The 16895-nt window shown below is 35.0% G+C and overlaps 2 protein-coding genes across 3 annotated transcripts in view; one reads left to right on the forward strand and one right to left on the reverse strand.

The window, feature by feature from the left end:
* Window positions 1-26: 26 nt before the first annotated feature.
* On the reverse strand, window positions 27-625 carry LOC111464396 (E3 ubiquitin-protein ligase RHA1B-like). Its single transcript, XM_023108593.1, has one exon. The coding sequence runs from the start codon at window positions 534-536 to the stop codon at window positions 36-38; it is 501 nt and encodes a 166-aa protein (XP_022964361.1). The 5' UTR covers window positions 537-625; the 3' UTR covers window positions 27-35.
* Window positions 626-8680: 8055 nt separating this feature from the next.
* LOC111464339 (RAB6A-GEF complex partner protein 1-like) overlaps window positions 8681-16895 on the forward strand; it is a 14814-nt gene continuing 6599 nt past the window's right edge. The window contains exons 1-13 of one of the 2 annotated variants that reach the window (XM_023108502.1): window positions 8681-9090; window positions 9268-9375; window positions 10310-10458; window positions 12366-12447; window positions 12840-13255; window positions 13463-13895; window positions 13981-14204; window positions 14517-14712; window positions 14872-15014; window positions 15088-15262; window positions 15380-15433; window positions 15868-16047; window positions 16583-16695. In XM_023108502.1, the coding sequence (XP_022964270.1) occupies window positions 8944-9090; window positions 9268-9375; window positions 10310-10458; window positions 12366-12447; window positions 12840-13255; window positions 13463-13895; window positions 13981-14204; window positions 14517-14712; window positions 14872-15014; window positions 15088-15262; window positions 15380-15433; window positions 15868-16047; window positions 16583-16695 (2420 nt within the window). In that variant the 5' untranslated portion in view covers window positions 8681-8943. The remainder of the gene's footprint in view (window positions 9091-9267; window positions 9376-10309; window positions 10459-12365; window positions 12448-12839; window positions 13256-13462; window positions 13896-13980; window positions 14205-14516; window positions 14713-14871; window positions 15015-15087; window positions 15263-15379; window positions 15434-15867; window positions 16048-16582; window positions 16696-16895) is intronic. The other variant, XM_023108504.1, reaches the window with a different exon arrangement.

The following is a 16895-nucleotide window of genomic DNA, read 5'->3' on the forward strand; positions in this document are numbered from 1 at the left end:
TTTTTTTTTTTTTTTTTTTTTTCTTTTTTGGTGCACTAACCTAAAACCGAGTTGAACTCAGAATCAAACTCAGCAATTCCAGAGGCGGCCCAGAGCCGTTGATTGAACTCATCCATCATCCCATCAGGCACGAACGGCGTTCTACAAAGCGGACATGTCTTCTGATCATGATCCATCCAACGGTCCACACACCCTCTATGGAATATGTGCTTGCAGTTCGTCAGCCACCGGATCTCCTCTGCTCCCTCGAATTCGTACAGGCATACGGCGCAGCTCTCTGCCGCCGCCTCCGCCGCCTGGGGGACATCCGAGAATTTCACTACGGGGAGGAATTCGCGCAGGACCACGGCGGAGGCTGGCGGGTTCAACGGAATCCCACCCTCCCGCGAGATGGCGGCGTCGGAGTAGAGAAATTCCGGGAGGCCGAGGAGGCGGAACAGGTACAGAATTAGGCGTTTTAGTAAGTCCAGGAGAGAGAGTAAATGGAGGAATATTGTGGGGAAGAAAACCTCCGTGCAACCCACCGGAAAGCCCATCGGGTCGGGTCGGGTCGGAAAATGGACGGTTTCCGTTGGTTTTGCAGAAGGGGTTTTTTTTTTTTTTTTTTTGCTTCTTGGCTTTGCAGAAATGAGAATTTGATTTAAGATATAGGGAAGACGGAGAGGTGGGCGGTGATAGCCTCACATGTCGTGCGGTGAGGGTGATGGAAATGACCAATGGAGTGGGATTTCAGTGGGTCGTTTTCTTTCTTTCTTTTTTTTTTCTTTTTCTTCTTAAATTATAATTTCTGTTTGGAATTTTGAAAAAAATATCGAATAAGTCAAATATTTATTGAAAATTTTAATCATAAAAAATTGTTTATAAAAAATTAATTTTCTTTTTTAGGGTATTAGCCACATGTATATAGAGTAGAAGATCTAAAAAATGTTACTAATTTTTTTAGGTTAATTAAATTTTATTTAAATAAAAATTAGAGGTGTTTTTTTTTAAATATATTTTTTTATTTTTTTATTTTTTTAATGTGTGGGTCCGGAGAAGGACTTGCGTTGAAAATGACTGTCATGGACTCAAGGGAGAGGAGAGGGCAGTAGGTGAGGGAACACGTGGGGGATAAAATGGTCATTTCACGTTTCGAATCCGGACATAACACCGCGTTTGCCTTTGCCGAAAAAACCTTTTTTTTTCTTCATTAATTAATTACTATTATTATTATTTATTTTGTGATTTATTATTTATTTATTTATTTATTAACCTAAGGAAAAGAAAATAAAAAGATCATTGATGTGTTGACACGTGTGAAATAAGAAGTGCCTTGGTCTATATCTATCAATCTCGTGTCGATAATGCACACGAGGTTCTTTGATAAAATCGAACCCGTGGTAATTCATAGTTAATTCATTTTGGTTATTGAAAAATAATTTTCTCCCATAATATATATAGTGAGACGGAGTGGTGCAGGGATTGAGAATATAACCCTCATCTCTGATCCAATTTAGCTAACGGAGAGAAATCTCTTCCCACTCTCTTTACGAACAGTAGTTTTGTACTCCATTCAAGATGAGTTTGGAGAGATTGAACTAAAATACAAAAACGACAATGTAACGTAAGGGCAGAGAAAACATAGATTAAAATGGTAACGTTACCAAATATAAAATAGGTTCGAGTATGTTTGGGAAGAAAAAGGCATTGTATCAATGATTACAAAGCATAAAGTGAAAGAAAAATTTGCATCTTAGGTTGAAATTTCAATTATTTGAGTGTGATATTTGAATTAGGCGACATACCAAATAATGTTAATACATGATAAAAGTTGCTTCTTATTTTAAAATTTAGAAATGCCCACCATTTCTTAATTCATCATCATGGTTTGACATTTTATGACTCAATCTTCTCATTTCTATCTTTATCATTTCATTATTATTTTTACCATTAATTAATTATATCTAAAAATAAATAAAAATATTCTCGGAGTTTACCATATATTTTAGATTTCATTCGGATTAAAGTAATAAGAAATGAAATGTACATTTTTTTTTTGTTTAATTTTAGAGGAGGTAAAAGTATTTACATATTTGGAACGGGATAACCAATTTTTTTTTCTTTACTTTTTTTTTAATACAAAAAAATTAGAATTATTTTTTTATTTTTTTGTCGTTTTCTTCTAAACAATTTGTAGTTCTATCACTAATGGTTATTCTTTGATGTAATATCGAATATGATTGACGTTAAATTTTCTCATACTCACCATTTAAATTCGAAAAAAAAAATTCGAGAGAACATTTTCTTTGAATTTGAAGTTTCAGATAACTTTTATCATAAAGATTTGACAAAAATATTCGAAATAAAAGGAAATGGTAATGTTGGTTGATATTAAATTAAGATAGAGAACAAAATAATAAAGAAAAAACCTCACACATCATATTTTTTTTATTTTCTTTGGATTAGGAGTTTATGGGGATCCGACAAATATGACTAACTTACAAAAGTTAGCTTGAGTTAGATTTTTGAAAAACTCAAACTTTCGAGTTTGTTCATAGTTGATATTATTGAATGAAACTCGACCAATCTAAATATAGAGTTTGTTCATAGTCAAGGTAAGCTGATTCTGCTATCCTTTCACAAGTCTCCGACTCTATTCCTATTTCTTCTCTTAACAACTTCTTTACCAGGCCCTGTACAGAACCTCCTCTCGAACAAGTGTCTTCGCTCCTCTACTTATTGCTTAATTAGTTACTAAATTCTGTCTAACCTATACTTTGTCTTATTCTTATTCCTTTACTACAGTATATAAAGATTAATCATATTATTACTAAAAATTATAAATATTTGATGTTTATGCCCCTTAGTGATGGATTCTGACCTAAGAATATTTGATATTTGAATTTTACGAGATTTTAGTTATAAATGTAACAGTAACCAGACCCGCTTAAAAACCTAACCTAACCTAATCCAGTCTGAAAATAGAGAGTTGAATTGGATTGCACGGGTCACCAACTCAACTAACCAAAAATTTCGAGTAGGAAAATCAGACAGACGATAGAAGCATTTTCTAATAAAGCAGATATTTTCAACTTTCTCCACCCGAACTAAACTTTTTTTCAAGCATCTAAAAAATATTCCAAACGAGAAGGAAAAGAATTTAGGAGTCGAGAAAGAAAAAATCGAAGTCTTCAAAGAATGAATGATGATGCTTTACTTTATTGAAGACGGTGTATTTGCTCATTCGCTGGTCATTTCAAAAGGTGAAGAATATAATGGAAAGGATTGGGAAGCAATCAACCAACTCATAATTACAAATTCCAACACATCAAACTGTTTTTCTTGGTTTATTAATCTGTACAGAATCTCCCAATTATATGACGTATACATAATGAAAATTAAAAAAAAAAACAAAAAACAAAATTAGTATATATATTTTTAAAATAGAATTCAAAATAATAAATTAGATGTCACATATTACGACAACCAACGATCACCCAAATGGTGCGAACAACCGAATAAAATCATGATTAACCTAAACATTGAATAAATGATCTGAAACAAACACAAACCAACCCATTGTGACCCATTGAAAGGTTTTAACTTATAAAAAATGTTTTGTTTCCCTCTCTGACCCATTGTGATCCCACAATCCACCCTTTAGGAGTGAACGTTTTCGTTGGCACACCATGTTTCTAGCTCTAGTATCAATTGGAAGGAATGAACTCTTCGTCTATATAGCGAAAAATTTGAATTGGGTCTAAAAAATATACTAACTCAACCCAGCCCGACTCACAAACATGCTTACAAGCAAAGAGCGGTTCAAATACACCTGTTACGTAACCCATTTGTCAAAATTTATAAACTAAATTTGTATCTCGATCTAAATTCAAACGGAGAAAACGACAAAGATCGTCGGTAGCGGTAGCAAGAAAGAGAGAGAGAGAAAAAGGTGGAAAGAGGCAAAGAACAAGAGCACATGAAATGAGAGTGGAATGATAAGAGAAGGTCACCCCTATCCCCACCACCCCACACGCTCACCACACCATAGGTTGGGCCTCCCCAATGGCCAATGCTATGGGAATAGAGCGTTGGAGATTTAGAGCTCATGGGGGCATTTTTAAGATTGGATTTGGGTTCACTTGCCTGCCCACTCCTAGACACTACTGGCCCCTAATCGCCTCCTTTTGTTTCCTTTCCCTAACGTCAAAAAATTTGATCCTCAATGTGTGATGTTTGTTTAAAGTGATTTAAAGTCACTTTAACGATCGAGTTAGGTACACGATCATGACCTACTGTGAGTTACAACAGGCTTTTGTCTCAGAGAGGTAAAGATGTATTATACAACATGTTTGTGCTGAGTTTAGAGAGAAATAATAATTTGAACCTTCAAGATAAAACACCGTCATAGACTTACAATGTCATGGTCTTGACTTACGATGTCGTCGTCAGCCGTACATGAGTGTTTTGCTTTTACCTTAAATAGAAGTAGCACGAGTCTTGAGTGTTTTAAGAAATACTCATTCAAGTGACCCAACTATTGAGGTTAGATGCAAACACATCAATCATGAATGAGACCTATTCTTTAAGTCTATTTCCTTAGGTGGCTATCCTAAACCGGTAATTAGATGTGTATTTACTATTATACACATGACCCACACATGTGAGTAGGGATTCACCAGTCGGTTTGTACGCCTCTTGGGCCCCTTTCTTTGTTGGAGAGCATTTTCTAAAGTTGTTGATGTCGGACACCCGTTAGGAATAGCGATCGTTGTAGCATTATAATAAATATAATGATCATTCTCCTCCATCGTAACGTATGAAAAATTTAGCTGTACTCTTATAAATTTAATATTTTTTAAACCTAGTGGTCAATAATTATTTTAAAAGGTACAAGGTTTATTTTTTTTTCAATTAATTTTTTTTTGTTCATTGTGATATTCATAGCAAGTTCGTCATCTAATTTACTTGTTGAAACCTTTCACGTGCGTGGGGCCACACCTCTTTATATTGGTTCTCTTTTCTCAATTTTGGCCACAAGAAAAAATTTTAATTCTCCAGAAAATATGACCAAGATTTCTTATCTAATCCCGGTTCTCATAGTTCGATTTTGTAAAACTATAACTGTTGTTTTAAAAAAATTAACGATTCAAATGTAAGATTTCACATCGGTTGGAGAGGAGAACGAAATATTTTTTTTTTATGAGAGTGTGAAAACCTCTCCCTAATAGACACGTTTTAAAAACCTTGAGGGGAACTCAGAAAGGAAAGCCCACAGAGGAAAATATCGGATAGCGGTAGGTTTGGGCTACTATTACAAATGGTACCAGAGCCAGACACTAGACGATATGCGAGTAAAGACGCTAGGCCTTAAAGAGGTGGATTAGGAGGTCCCACATCAATTGGAGGAAGAAATGAGTGTCAACGAAGACGCTGTACTCGAAAGGGGATGGATTGGGGACGGTAGAATAATTGAAATTATATGTTATAAATATAAAGTTAATGGATTGGAGACTATATATTAAAAAAAGAATGTTGATTATATTGTGGAAAATGGAAGGAAACAACCAAAAAGGGGATTTTAATATAAAGTTTTATAAGCAAATATTGGGCCGTACAAAACAATATTTGTAAAGAGTAAGTAGGCTTAGGTGCGTTGGGAATATCGCCTACCAAACTTCTAATCATTTCATGTCACATAAGGAAGGCCTTATTTTTCCTATAATATAAACTTTTTAATCAACTTTTTTTTTTTTTAATTTTCAAAATTAATCATTGCCAAAGTCTTCATACATACTCAATTATTTTTTGTTATTTTTATTTTATTTTAATTACCAATTATTCACGTACTTGGGTTGGATTTTTCTTTGATTGCGTGACTGCTCAACTCTCAAAGGTTCTACCACCCTACCGACAATCAGCGAACACTAGAAAAAGAAACGTAGAATGGAGTGAGTACAAAAAAAAATACTTGTAAGCTCTTATTACATCAAATTCCCAATAGACGTCCACAGGTTCTTCTCTAGGCTCTTGGAAGTTCGAGCCTAATTCTTTAGCTATCTAAACTTTTGGGAATGTTTCGAAGTTTTGAACGGTTCTCATATCCATCACAAGCCCAATCTAAGTCCAAAGGTAGTTCACCATTTCTGGCATTGCGGATCTACTGGACGATGTATCTTAGCTTTGGATGAACTTAGCTTGCATAGCCACAACAGTGAATGACTGATATCTTGGGTTGAGTCACTATCTTATAAATTTTGTTAGGACAATATGTCATCTAGCTAGTCTGGACATCATCTATGGAATAATTGACGAACCATTCCTTAGGGATATAGATTCACTTTGAGTATAGGGGTATGATCCCATGTGCTTGCTAGCTACTAGGTTATCTGCATGGTCCCACACACTCCTCTCAAGATGAGTTTACATTGCAGAGGCCCTGTTCAGGAGACCTTGTCCATTTTCTCCCGATAAAGACACTTAGTCTTCTCGATGTGCTAGACTATCCGACCTAGGTGTGGCTCGACTATGCTTCTTCTACTTGGCAGGGTGCTGCTAGAGGTAAGAGCAGGAGTAGAGAGGAGACAAAGACTCTAGCGATATTGTGCACTTTGCTAATAGCCTATTAAGCTTTTTGAGTTATCTTTGTTGTGAAGGTTTACTAAATTCTTAGGGCGTCTAGGCGATTTAAATCTTATCTCACATTTCTAGGATGCTTGGGACTATCTCCTCTAGGCTAATCCAATTTATAGGAGAATTAAGGTCTAGACCTCTTATTCCCGCTCATGATCTAATATTGATTGGTCTACCGAAAACGTACTTAAACCATTCTAGCTCTAGTGTTCTAATCTTAACTTGGTTCACTCGCACATGCTTGTTAGAGAGATAATCCTATCACGGACCACTTTCTAGCACAATAGAAGTCATTAAAATTAGCATTAACCCTTTATGTGAAAGCGAGAGTAAATTTATTTAGTGGGTGAAGATCTGATCTGCGAAAAACATGCACACTAAAATGATATTTATCACAGAAGTTTTGATACTCAAGTCAAAAAAAAGTTGCGAAATGTCACAAGAATTTAAAGAATAAGAACAAGTTTACTCGACATAGGTTTCAAAATAGAACTTATATGAAGCCTTTAGGATTTTACTTTTACAAATTAGGTTAGGAAAAACCGAATAGGACCGAATGAAAGGTCCATGATCGAAGACATGCATGACACGTGCCCCCGTTAAGGAAGAGGCTAGCCTCGACCCTCGATGCCTTCTACACTAGACACTTTTTAAATGGGCTTATATTACACCAAGACCAAGTTAAAAGAAGCCTACCTCTCCAATCCAATTGAGCAGGCAGCATTGGATGGCTCAGATTGTCCCATTGCAGCAAAGCCATGTTGCAAATGAACTATGGTTTCAATTAGACTAGAGACGTACGTAAGCTACGTACAGTTGTCTCTAAGCTTTTTATGAACCCGATAGCTGACTTGAACATTGGATTGTAGGTGGCTTACCATCACACTAGTGTTCATTTGTTTTTGTTTTGCACGCTCGTTTAGTTTCTTAGAATATAAATTTATTGTTGATCGGTTAATCCAAATTATGGTACCAATCGTTTGTGTCATTGAGCTTGTGTTTTACCATGCATGGACACTCATTAATACCATCAAGTGACTCAAATTTCTTACCTAAAAAAAAAAACCTTTCTGAATCTTGAATGAGATCTACTATCTAGACCTTCTCAACCCTTAATGTGTTCACAAGAATCGCTCTCATTGGTCACACGAAACGTAGGAACAAAAATCAGAAGCAAACTCTAAGAATTTCACGTCGGAAGTCACGAAATTACCCATTTTTGAACAAAACCCCTCAAAATTAGACTCAAAACGTTGATGAAATCATAAGAGTCTTGACACAAAACTTTGGTTGTGAGTATGGTTCCCTCTAACAAAAGATCTATTCGTTTTAAGCACTAGTTATTGCCTAATTGTTGTTTCTTAGATGAACTGAAGCCCTATATCTCTATTTTCGTCTCCTATTTTAATCTCCTCTTTAAAAAATTGTTCATTTGTTTTTATCCCTCAATGATAGGAGAGACTTAATTTATGATTGAATCATAAACAAATTGTTTATAGAGGACAAATAATACTTAAACTTTAAAATGTAATTACAGGAATCAAACATACTTTTGACCCAATTGAAAATATAAACATCTCGTGAATGATTTGTGTTTATATGTAATCGTTATATCTTTGATACAACTTATCCTACATAACTCTAAACCTACTCGATCTAAAGTAAATTAATTGATTTAATTAATTAAAGAGGTTAATAACTTACTTTTGTGTCAAATGAGGTTATAATGGTGAGTTGACGAATATATTTTATTTTTGCAAAATTATTATATTTAATTTTGGTAAAATACTCGTAAATAAAAAAATAAAAAAAAAAGTGAAAATTAAAAAAATATAAACACATTCCATTTTATAAACGTCTTATCTATTAAATTATATTTAGATTAATCGAAATGGTGACCTTAATAATTCGAAATAAAATAAAAGTATTAAGATAAATCTAATGAGGTAATTTTTTTTTTTAATAAAATAAAATTATAGATTTAAATCCAAAAATCAATGGGAGTTGAGGAAGGTGATGAGCTGTCTGACCTGATCTCTGTAAGTGCCAAAAAGCTCGAAAGAAAAACGATCAGTTCCGTAAAAAAAAAAAGAAAAAAAAAAAAGAAAAAAAAAGGGCTTCGGTTTGATACTGTTCAAAGGATTTGAGATCCAAATCCCACTTGATAATAATTTGGCAAATTTGGCTTCAACATTCTTCTCCAAATCCTGAACATCATTCAGATCTCTCTCATAAGCCCTAATTCTACGTGCTTATTCAGTATGTTTTCTTTTTGATTCTTCATTTTACCAGCTTCCAATCCAAGATCACACTAAGGAACAGAGCGACAAGATGTATATGGCGTATGGATGGCCGCAGGTCATCCCTCTGGAACCTGGCCTTTGCCCATCTTCTCAGCAGATCATATATCTTAAGGTCGTTAATCGCTTACTACTCGTCGTCTCTCCTACTCATCTCGAGCTATGGAGCTCAGCCCAGGTACCAATTTGTGTGCTTGTTTTCTGCGTGTTTTCTCAATTGGCGATTCTGTGTGGACAATTTTTGGTTTGTTTCGACATTGGTTGCGGTTTCTGTCATTTTTCTTTCTGTTTCGGTATTGGCAATTGAGAATTTCGGATTTTGACATTCGAATATTTGGGTTTGGGTGGAGCTCAGCACAGAATAAGATTGGGAAAGTACAAGCGGGATTCGGATTCGGTGCAGAGGGAAGGAGAGAATATGCAGGCCGTGTGGAGCCCTGATACCAAATTGATCGCCATTCTTGTAAGTGTTTCCCCTATTTTGAATATATGGGTTTCCCCTAATCTAAATTGGTTCTGAGTGATTATTTCTTGTCCAATATGTAATGCGGTTGTTATTTAAGTATAGTATTCCTGTAATATGCAATTAGGAATATATATATCTTTGATCCCTATTTCTGTAAATGTCCAACCAGCGCTGTTCATTTAATCTATATATAAGGATACATTCTGAGATTAGGTATCATGAATGGAATTTGGTTGAGGTTATATTCATTCAATCTGTAATTTGGTATCCTCCTATATTTTGGTATTGCTTTAATTTCTTGTATCGATAATACCATAGAAATTTTGATATGAAGCTCCTGGAAATTTGATTTAACAACCGGTTGGAAGATAATGCCTTTAGATCTAAAATATCCGAGAACTCCAAAAAACAATAAGGAATTAACCCAAAGAAAAGTAAGATATGAGTAGTTTACCTTGATGATCAATACCAAGAGTAAAGAAAACTTGTTTCTAAACTCGAGATTCGAATTATTTCATAAGATAGCTTGATCAAGGCTACTTGAATGACTCTAGCATGAAATTTAAATACAAGAAATACCAAGTTACAAGCACATGACTTAAGAAGCATATTATACAACTTTCATTTTAATCTCCAAAATCTTAATTGTAAAGCAAAAATATGAATGACTATTTATAGTCTTAAAAATAAATCCGGGAGTTAACCTATGTGTCAAATGAAAGGTTGCGACTCTACTACCCACCAATACCATAATGACCACCAGCTAAATTGTAACTCAAAACCTTAAAAATAATACTCTAAAACTGAAAAATAGAATGGAACATCCTTAAAGTCGAGACTAATACTCTATTTTGTTGTCTGTGGCATGATTAAGTCGCCTTATTTTTTTATTTTCATTTTTTCAAATCTCTTAATCTAATTTTGTTTGCAGACGTCATCTTTCTTTCTCCTCATCTTTAAGGTCCAATTCACTGATAGAAAGATACATATTGGAGGAAAACAGCCGTCTGGTTTGTTTTTTGCCACCATCTCTTTGGTTCTTAGCGAGCAGGTGCCTTTTGCAGCGAAGGACTTGACAGTGTATGCAGTCTTCTAATTCTGATAAAAGGGCTATATATTGCTGGCTATATCCTGTTTTTAATGTAACTGAATTTTCGGTCTTGCTAAAGAGAAACCATTTAGCACTCTGTGGAACTTCACAGAAGTTTTGTAGTGTGTTATGTCAAATGATGTAAATCCTCAATTTGGCAACAATAAACTGTCGTTGATGAAGGAGGTACATTTGTGTTGTGGAGAATAATTCCAACTGAACAGATTAAGCTTCATTTTTTAAAGACACATCTATTGTAACAACCCATGCTCAGAATTCGGATTAGGATTCGGAATCTAGATTCGCCACCTGATGGCCCTGACATTATCTTGCATCCCCCATGACATGGTCATGTTACATACTCTTTTCTTCTAAAAGTGAAGACTATCTCCACAGACTAACACGAGTAATTCCAGCATGTTTTGTCCCCACTTACATGCATCTTAAAAAAATATCGAAGAGGTCACCCAACGTAGAATTGCTCCAAGCAAAGCGTGCCTTAATCTTGAAGTTCTTATGATTAAGCCACTGAAAAGGAAGGTGCACCTTGTTGGTATAGGTTGTAACTTTCATTTCTTGTAAGTCTTTCTTAGCTATCCTATCCTCAGGATCGCTCTCATTCATATATGGTTTCGGTTCATTTATGCACCTCTCTTTTACTCGGGTGTCACATCTATATTTTCTTGACCAAATACACTGAATATGGCCATATGTCCATGGGTTCATTTCTGCCATCAATCTTGTTGTCTATAAGAAGGAGATGCTCTAGAAAAACTTATTCAAGATATTACGATGAGAATATTTGGTCTCAAAATGCCATAATAACTTAAGATGTTGCTTAATGGAAAGGATGTCTGACGACAGATAAATGAGCAGAACTTTTAAATTCCCAGCCATACTTTTGTAAGGTTTACCTTATTAAGATTGAAAAGATCAGCAAGAGTTTCTATTTTCAGCACTGTCCTTATTAGCATCATTCTTCTTGTAGCTACCAACCAAGTTAAGTGATGGATCCTTCTTAGGAACTTGTGTTTTCAAATAGTTCCAAGAAATACAGGTTAGTGAATAGAAGTAAAATCCAATAGCCACAATATCTGGTAAAAGTCCTGAATATCTAACAGGGGACCCTAGATTATCCTTTAAAATTTTCCCTCTATTGTTCTGTATCATTTTATAGTTGGAATTACTTTCAATGACACTTGAGCAGATTGTAGTATCTAACTTGAGGTTAAAACGTGAGAAATAGTAGTTTTAAGCTACCGCCTTTCCACATAAGGATAGGAGAAACAAAAAGGAGAGCCTCTTTCTAATGCCTTCCAAAATACAGTTATTCTTCTCATTCTTCGTGGAAAATTTGCATGCATAAGATTAGTGAATTGGATAGTTGTAACAAGAGACTTGAATAATGCAGCTCTTGAGACTTGATTTCTGAAGGCCCCGCTGACCAAAATGCAGCCAATAAGAAATAGTAGTTTTAAGCTACTGCCTTTCCACATAAGGATAGGAGAAACAAAAAGGAGAGCTTCTTTCTAATGTCTTCCAAAATACAGTTATTCTTCTCATTCTTCATGGAAAATTTGTATGCATAAGATTAGTGAATTGGATAGTTGTAACAAGAGACTTGAATAATGCAGCTCTTGAGACTTGATTTCTGAAGCCCCGCTGACCAAAATGCAGCCAATGAGAAATTTAATTATTAATGGACACCTAGATGTAGACTTACCTTAGTAATATCCTTAAATGGATTGAATACTGAGGAATTGTTGCATCCTTTTCCCTTTTGAATTAACTTTTTAGAATTCTAGGTTAGATACTTTGTGTTACTAATACTTATTTATATTTGTGTTTGATATTTATATAATGTGGATTGATTTTGAATTTTACATTATTTCTGCAGTAGCAACATAGTAAGTGATAGCAAGCATATGATTATTGGGCTTTCCAGTGGATCTTTATACAGTATATCCTGGAAGGGAGAGGTAATATGAAGATTTTTGCTACAGTTATTAAATGTTTCTTTTAGATGTATTCTATATCCCTTTTGAAGTGCTCTTTGATATTGTCATTTATCATGCTATTTCTTGGTGTAAATTGGTGTAAATTATCTGATCTCTTTGCTTATGCTTCCCACTAAACCAACTGAGAGAGCCTTTTGTAACCCCATTTGTTCTATATCCATTTTGTAAATTTGATACATCAATGAAGTTGTTTTTTATACAAAATAATAATAATTATAATAATAAATATTTCTTTTAGATGCATTCTCATATGCTCAGTTTCCTAATCATCGTTGCTTTTAGGTTGAATTTCCATTATGTTTCCAATTTCTTTTGTTTGTCTTTCTTCTAATTACACATCTTTCTTAAAACAGTTCTATGGGGCCTTTCACATTGATCTTCACCCCCATGATCATGATGAAATTGGCATACCTTCTCTTTCTCTGGATAATGGACTTGCTTATAAAGGTTCACCAAGAATTCTAAAGTCCAATTATGATGTCAGCGAAAAGTCTGCTATCATAAAGTTAGACCTTTGTCTTCCTCTGAGGATGCTCCTTGTGCTATATGCTGATGGAAAGTTAGTGCAGTGTTCTGTAAGCAAGAAAGGCTTAAAGTACACCGATGCTATTAAGGCTGAAAAGACGTTTGGTTCCGCGGATGCTGTGTGTACATCTGTAGCTTCAAACCAACAAATTCTTGCAGTTGGCACCAGAAGAGGGGTTGTTGAATTATATGATCTGGCAGATTCTGCCTCCCTCTTTCGTTCTGTTTCTTTGCATGACTGGGGGTAAGCTTGGAGTTATCTTTTTCCTGAACAAAGAAATTTCTGTAGGCTATCAGATTGAAACTTCCATTGCTAGTAAAAATTGTTTATTTCTTTAAGGATGGAGTCTCCTTAATGTTGCTTGTTTATTGACCATGAATTTGAGGAATTCAAGGATGTCTATGCTTACACTAATTCATTGTATCTAAAGATGATTTTGACATCATGCAGATATTCTGTAGAGGACACTGGTTATGTTAGTTGCATTGCTTGGACACCAGATAATTCTGCCTTTGCCGTCGGGTGGAAATTAAGAGGATTGGCTGTATGGTCTGTTTCTGGTTGCCGTTTGATGTCAACTATCCGGCAAATTGGTTTAAGTTCTGTATCATCTCCAATGGTAAAGCCAAACCAAGATTGTAAATATGAACCTTTAATTAGCGGTACCTCAGTGATTCAGTGGGATGAATATGGTTATAAGCTTTATGCCATCGAGGAAAAATCTTCCGAAAGAATTCTTGCATTTTCTTTTGGTAAATGTTGCCTTAACAGAGGTGTTTCTCGCACAACACACGTACGGCAAGTCATACATGGTGATGATCGAATGCTCATTGTGCAATCGGAAGACAGTGACGAACTTAAAATGCTTAACGTTAATCTCCCAGTATGCATTCAGATAATCGGCTATTTTAGTTTGTTATTTATTCATCTATATGTATGCATCTCTGACAACATTTATCTTGGTCTAGGTCTCTTATATCTCTCAAAATTGGCCTATTCAACATGTTGCAGCTAGCGAGGATGGAATGTATTTAGCAGTTGCTGGCCTACATGGTCTAATCTTATATGATATTCGGTTGAAAAGGTGGCGTGTATTTGGGGATATTACTCAAGAACAAAAAATCCAGTGTGAAGGTTTATTGTGGTTGGGGAAGATTATAGCGGTCTGCAACTACATTGAAGCTTCCAACATGTGAGAAACTATTTAGAAGTATTCTCTTCTGGCCACAACTAATTCATATTAAAATATCAGTCTTCAGCCTGGTCCAGTATCATTGGCTTGCTTAAATAGTTTCACTGAATTGGCTATATTTTTTAAGCAGGAGCATTCACAGCCGTCTTTGTTCTTTTTCTTTAACCTTTGTTTTATATACTTTGTATACAGAATTTTTTTGTCCTATGTTTGGCTACATTTTTTATAAGACTTGCATTTAAATTTGTTCTACTTATTTGTATATTGAGCACATTTTTATGTTTATCTGTAATTATGATCAATCTGTTTCAGGTATGAGTTACTGTTCTTCCCAAGGTATCACCTTGACCAGAGTTCTTTACTGTGTCGGAAACTACTGCTTGGCAAACCTGTGGTGATGGATGTATATCAAGAATATATATTGGTCACCTATCGCCCATTTGATGTTCACATTTTCCATTTGACATTACTTGGGGAATTGACATTGTCTAGTACTCCAGAATTACAGGTAAAGGAATATTTCAAGCTACTCTGATTTTGGAATTTCTTTGAGAATGGTTGTACTTTTCAGATGTGCTTTATTATCAAGTGTTAAGTCGCATTTGAGTGACAACATTTTGATTACTTAATTCTTCATTCATTTTTTAAGTGATAAAATGACAAACAGCTTTCTACAGTAAGAGAACTGTCAATTATGACTGCAAAGAGCCATCCAGTATCAATGCGATTCATTCCTGAACAAATTCCAGGGGAAGGCATTTCAAACAATCATATCTCTTCTTCTGACATGTTAGTTAGAGAGCCTGCAAGGTAAATGTCCGTAATGTTATGTAAACAGGTGTTCTCATTGGACATACTTCTGAGGATTGATATGCTTTTTCAGATGTTTGATTTTGAGAGCAAATGGAGAGCTTTCTCTTCTGGATTTGGATGATGGGCGAGAAAGGGAGCTTACCGACTCAGTTGAATTATTCTGGGTCACCTGTGGTCATTCAGAGGAGAAAACAAATTTAATTGAGGAAGTTTCTTGGTTAGATTATGGTCATCGGGGAATGCAGGTGAAGGACTTTTCTGCTGTTCTCTTATTAATTATTATATGGTGCACATATTTAATGTATCTTGACTCCATTATTTGGACATGGCTGATATTTATTCTGGTTGGAAGCTTTTTACAGGTTTGGTACCCTTCTCCAGGTGTTGACTCTTTTAAGCAGGAGGATTTCTTGCAGGTATGCTTGCCTGTGACTATTAAATTATTATTGGTTACATAGTGATCAGTTCCTAAGCAATGCGAGAAAATTAAGAATTTCTCTTTTTGGTTCGTCACAAATATTCCTCATTTATTTGATTCTGCCAATTTTATTAGTTCATTTGTGGTTACTGCAAGTTTTTTAGTTTTTCTTTTAAAATTAGTTTAAATAATGAGAACTTATGAATTAAATCTTGCGGATTGATACTAAACATTTTGGTTCAGCCATTCCGTCATATCTTTTCTATTGCCCCTTCTGTTTGACTGTTTCTATATTTGTATATCCTTGTACTACCAAGGTGGTCTTTTTTGCTGCTTTTACCTTTCCTATGAGAAAAAGTAATCTTTCTGCTATAATGAGTCATAAATGCAAAATAGTTGTAGAACTTTCCCTGATAAACAACCTGTTTGTAGTTGGATCCGGAGTTGGAATTTGATCGGGAGGTATACCCACTTGGACTTCTCCCAAATGCTGGTGTCGTTGTAGGTGTTTCTCAAAGAATGTCATTTTCTGCAAGCACAGAATTTCCATGTTTTGAGCCATCACCTCAAGCTCAGACCATACTTCACTGCCTATTACGGCACCTTCTACAGGTAGCTCATTGTTCTTATGTTATTAAAGCTCCATTGACTTCAATGATTCCATAATGCTTGGCATGTCTATATCTTAGAATTTGGTACTTTCAGCTTCCTCGAAGGAAGAAATTTAATCTTACTTAGTTCTTTGTAACTATATCAATGCCTTTAACTTTATTTTCCTCTTTTACTAAGTATGAAGCTAATCAGACCTACTTCGTAACAATGTGAACCATTACTCTGCTGCCTCTTAGTGCATCCTCTGCATGAAAAGTGCCACAAAAAGTTGCAACATAAATTCTAAGTGAGGGGAAAAAGGATAAAAAATAAAAACTTCATCCAAACAAAAAGTTCTGTCTTCTAGTCACACTGCATTTGTGAAGTTTTTCCTTATTTATACGCAAAAAGACATATATTCCTCTCATTATCTCCTGGCCTTTTCAGTATGTTCCCTTGTACAGCGGTTCATCTTATAGGTGATATCTAATAGTCGCATGCTACTTTAGACAATATGGGTGTTCTTTAAACGCTATTGTTATTGGAAATTTGCCAGAGGGACAAAAGTGAGGAAGCTCTGAGATTGGCACAGTTATCAGCAGAGAAGCCTCATTTTTCTCATTGTTTAGAATGGCTTCTTTTTACCGTTTTTGAAGCTGAAATATCCAGGTACTTGTATATTTAGGAAATTTTTTCTCACTCAATTCAGTTCAAGTACTATTTCTTCGCCTTATTTAGTTTTTCTTTGCGTTTGTTCTTGTTTCCTTAAATTTATAATACATTTCTAGTATCAAATTCAGGACATTAACTACACCTATTCCCATGCTTTTAAGATATTGATTGTGCACGTTCCATTTGTTTAATTCCCG

This window comes from Cucurbita moschata, unplaced genomic scaffold (genome assembly GCF_002738365.1).
Source record: "Cucurbita moschata cultivar Rifu unplaced genomic scaffold, Cmos_1.0 Cmo_Scf00030, whole genome shotgun sequence".
Lineage (NCBI taxonomy): Eukaryota > Viridiplantae > Streptophyta > Magnoliopsida > Cucurbitales > Cucurbitaceae > Cucurbita > Cucurbita moschata.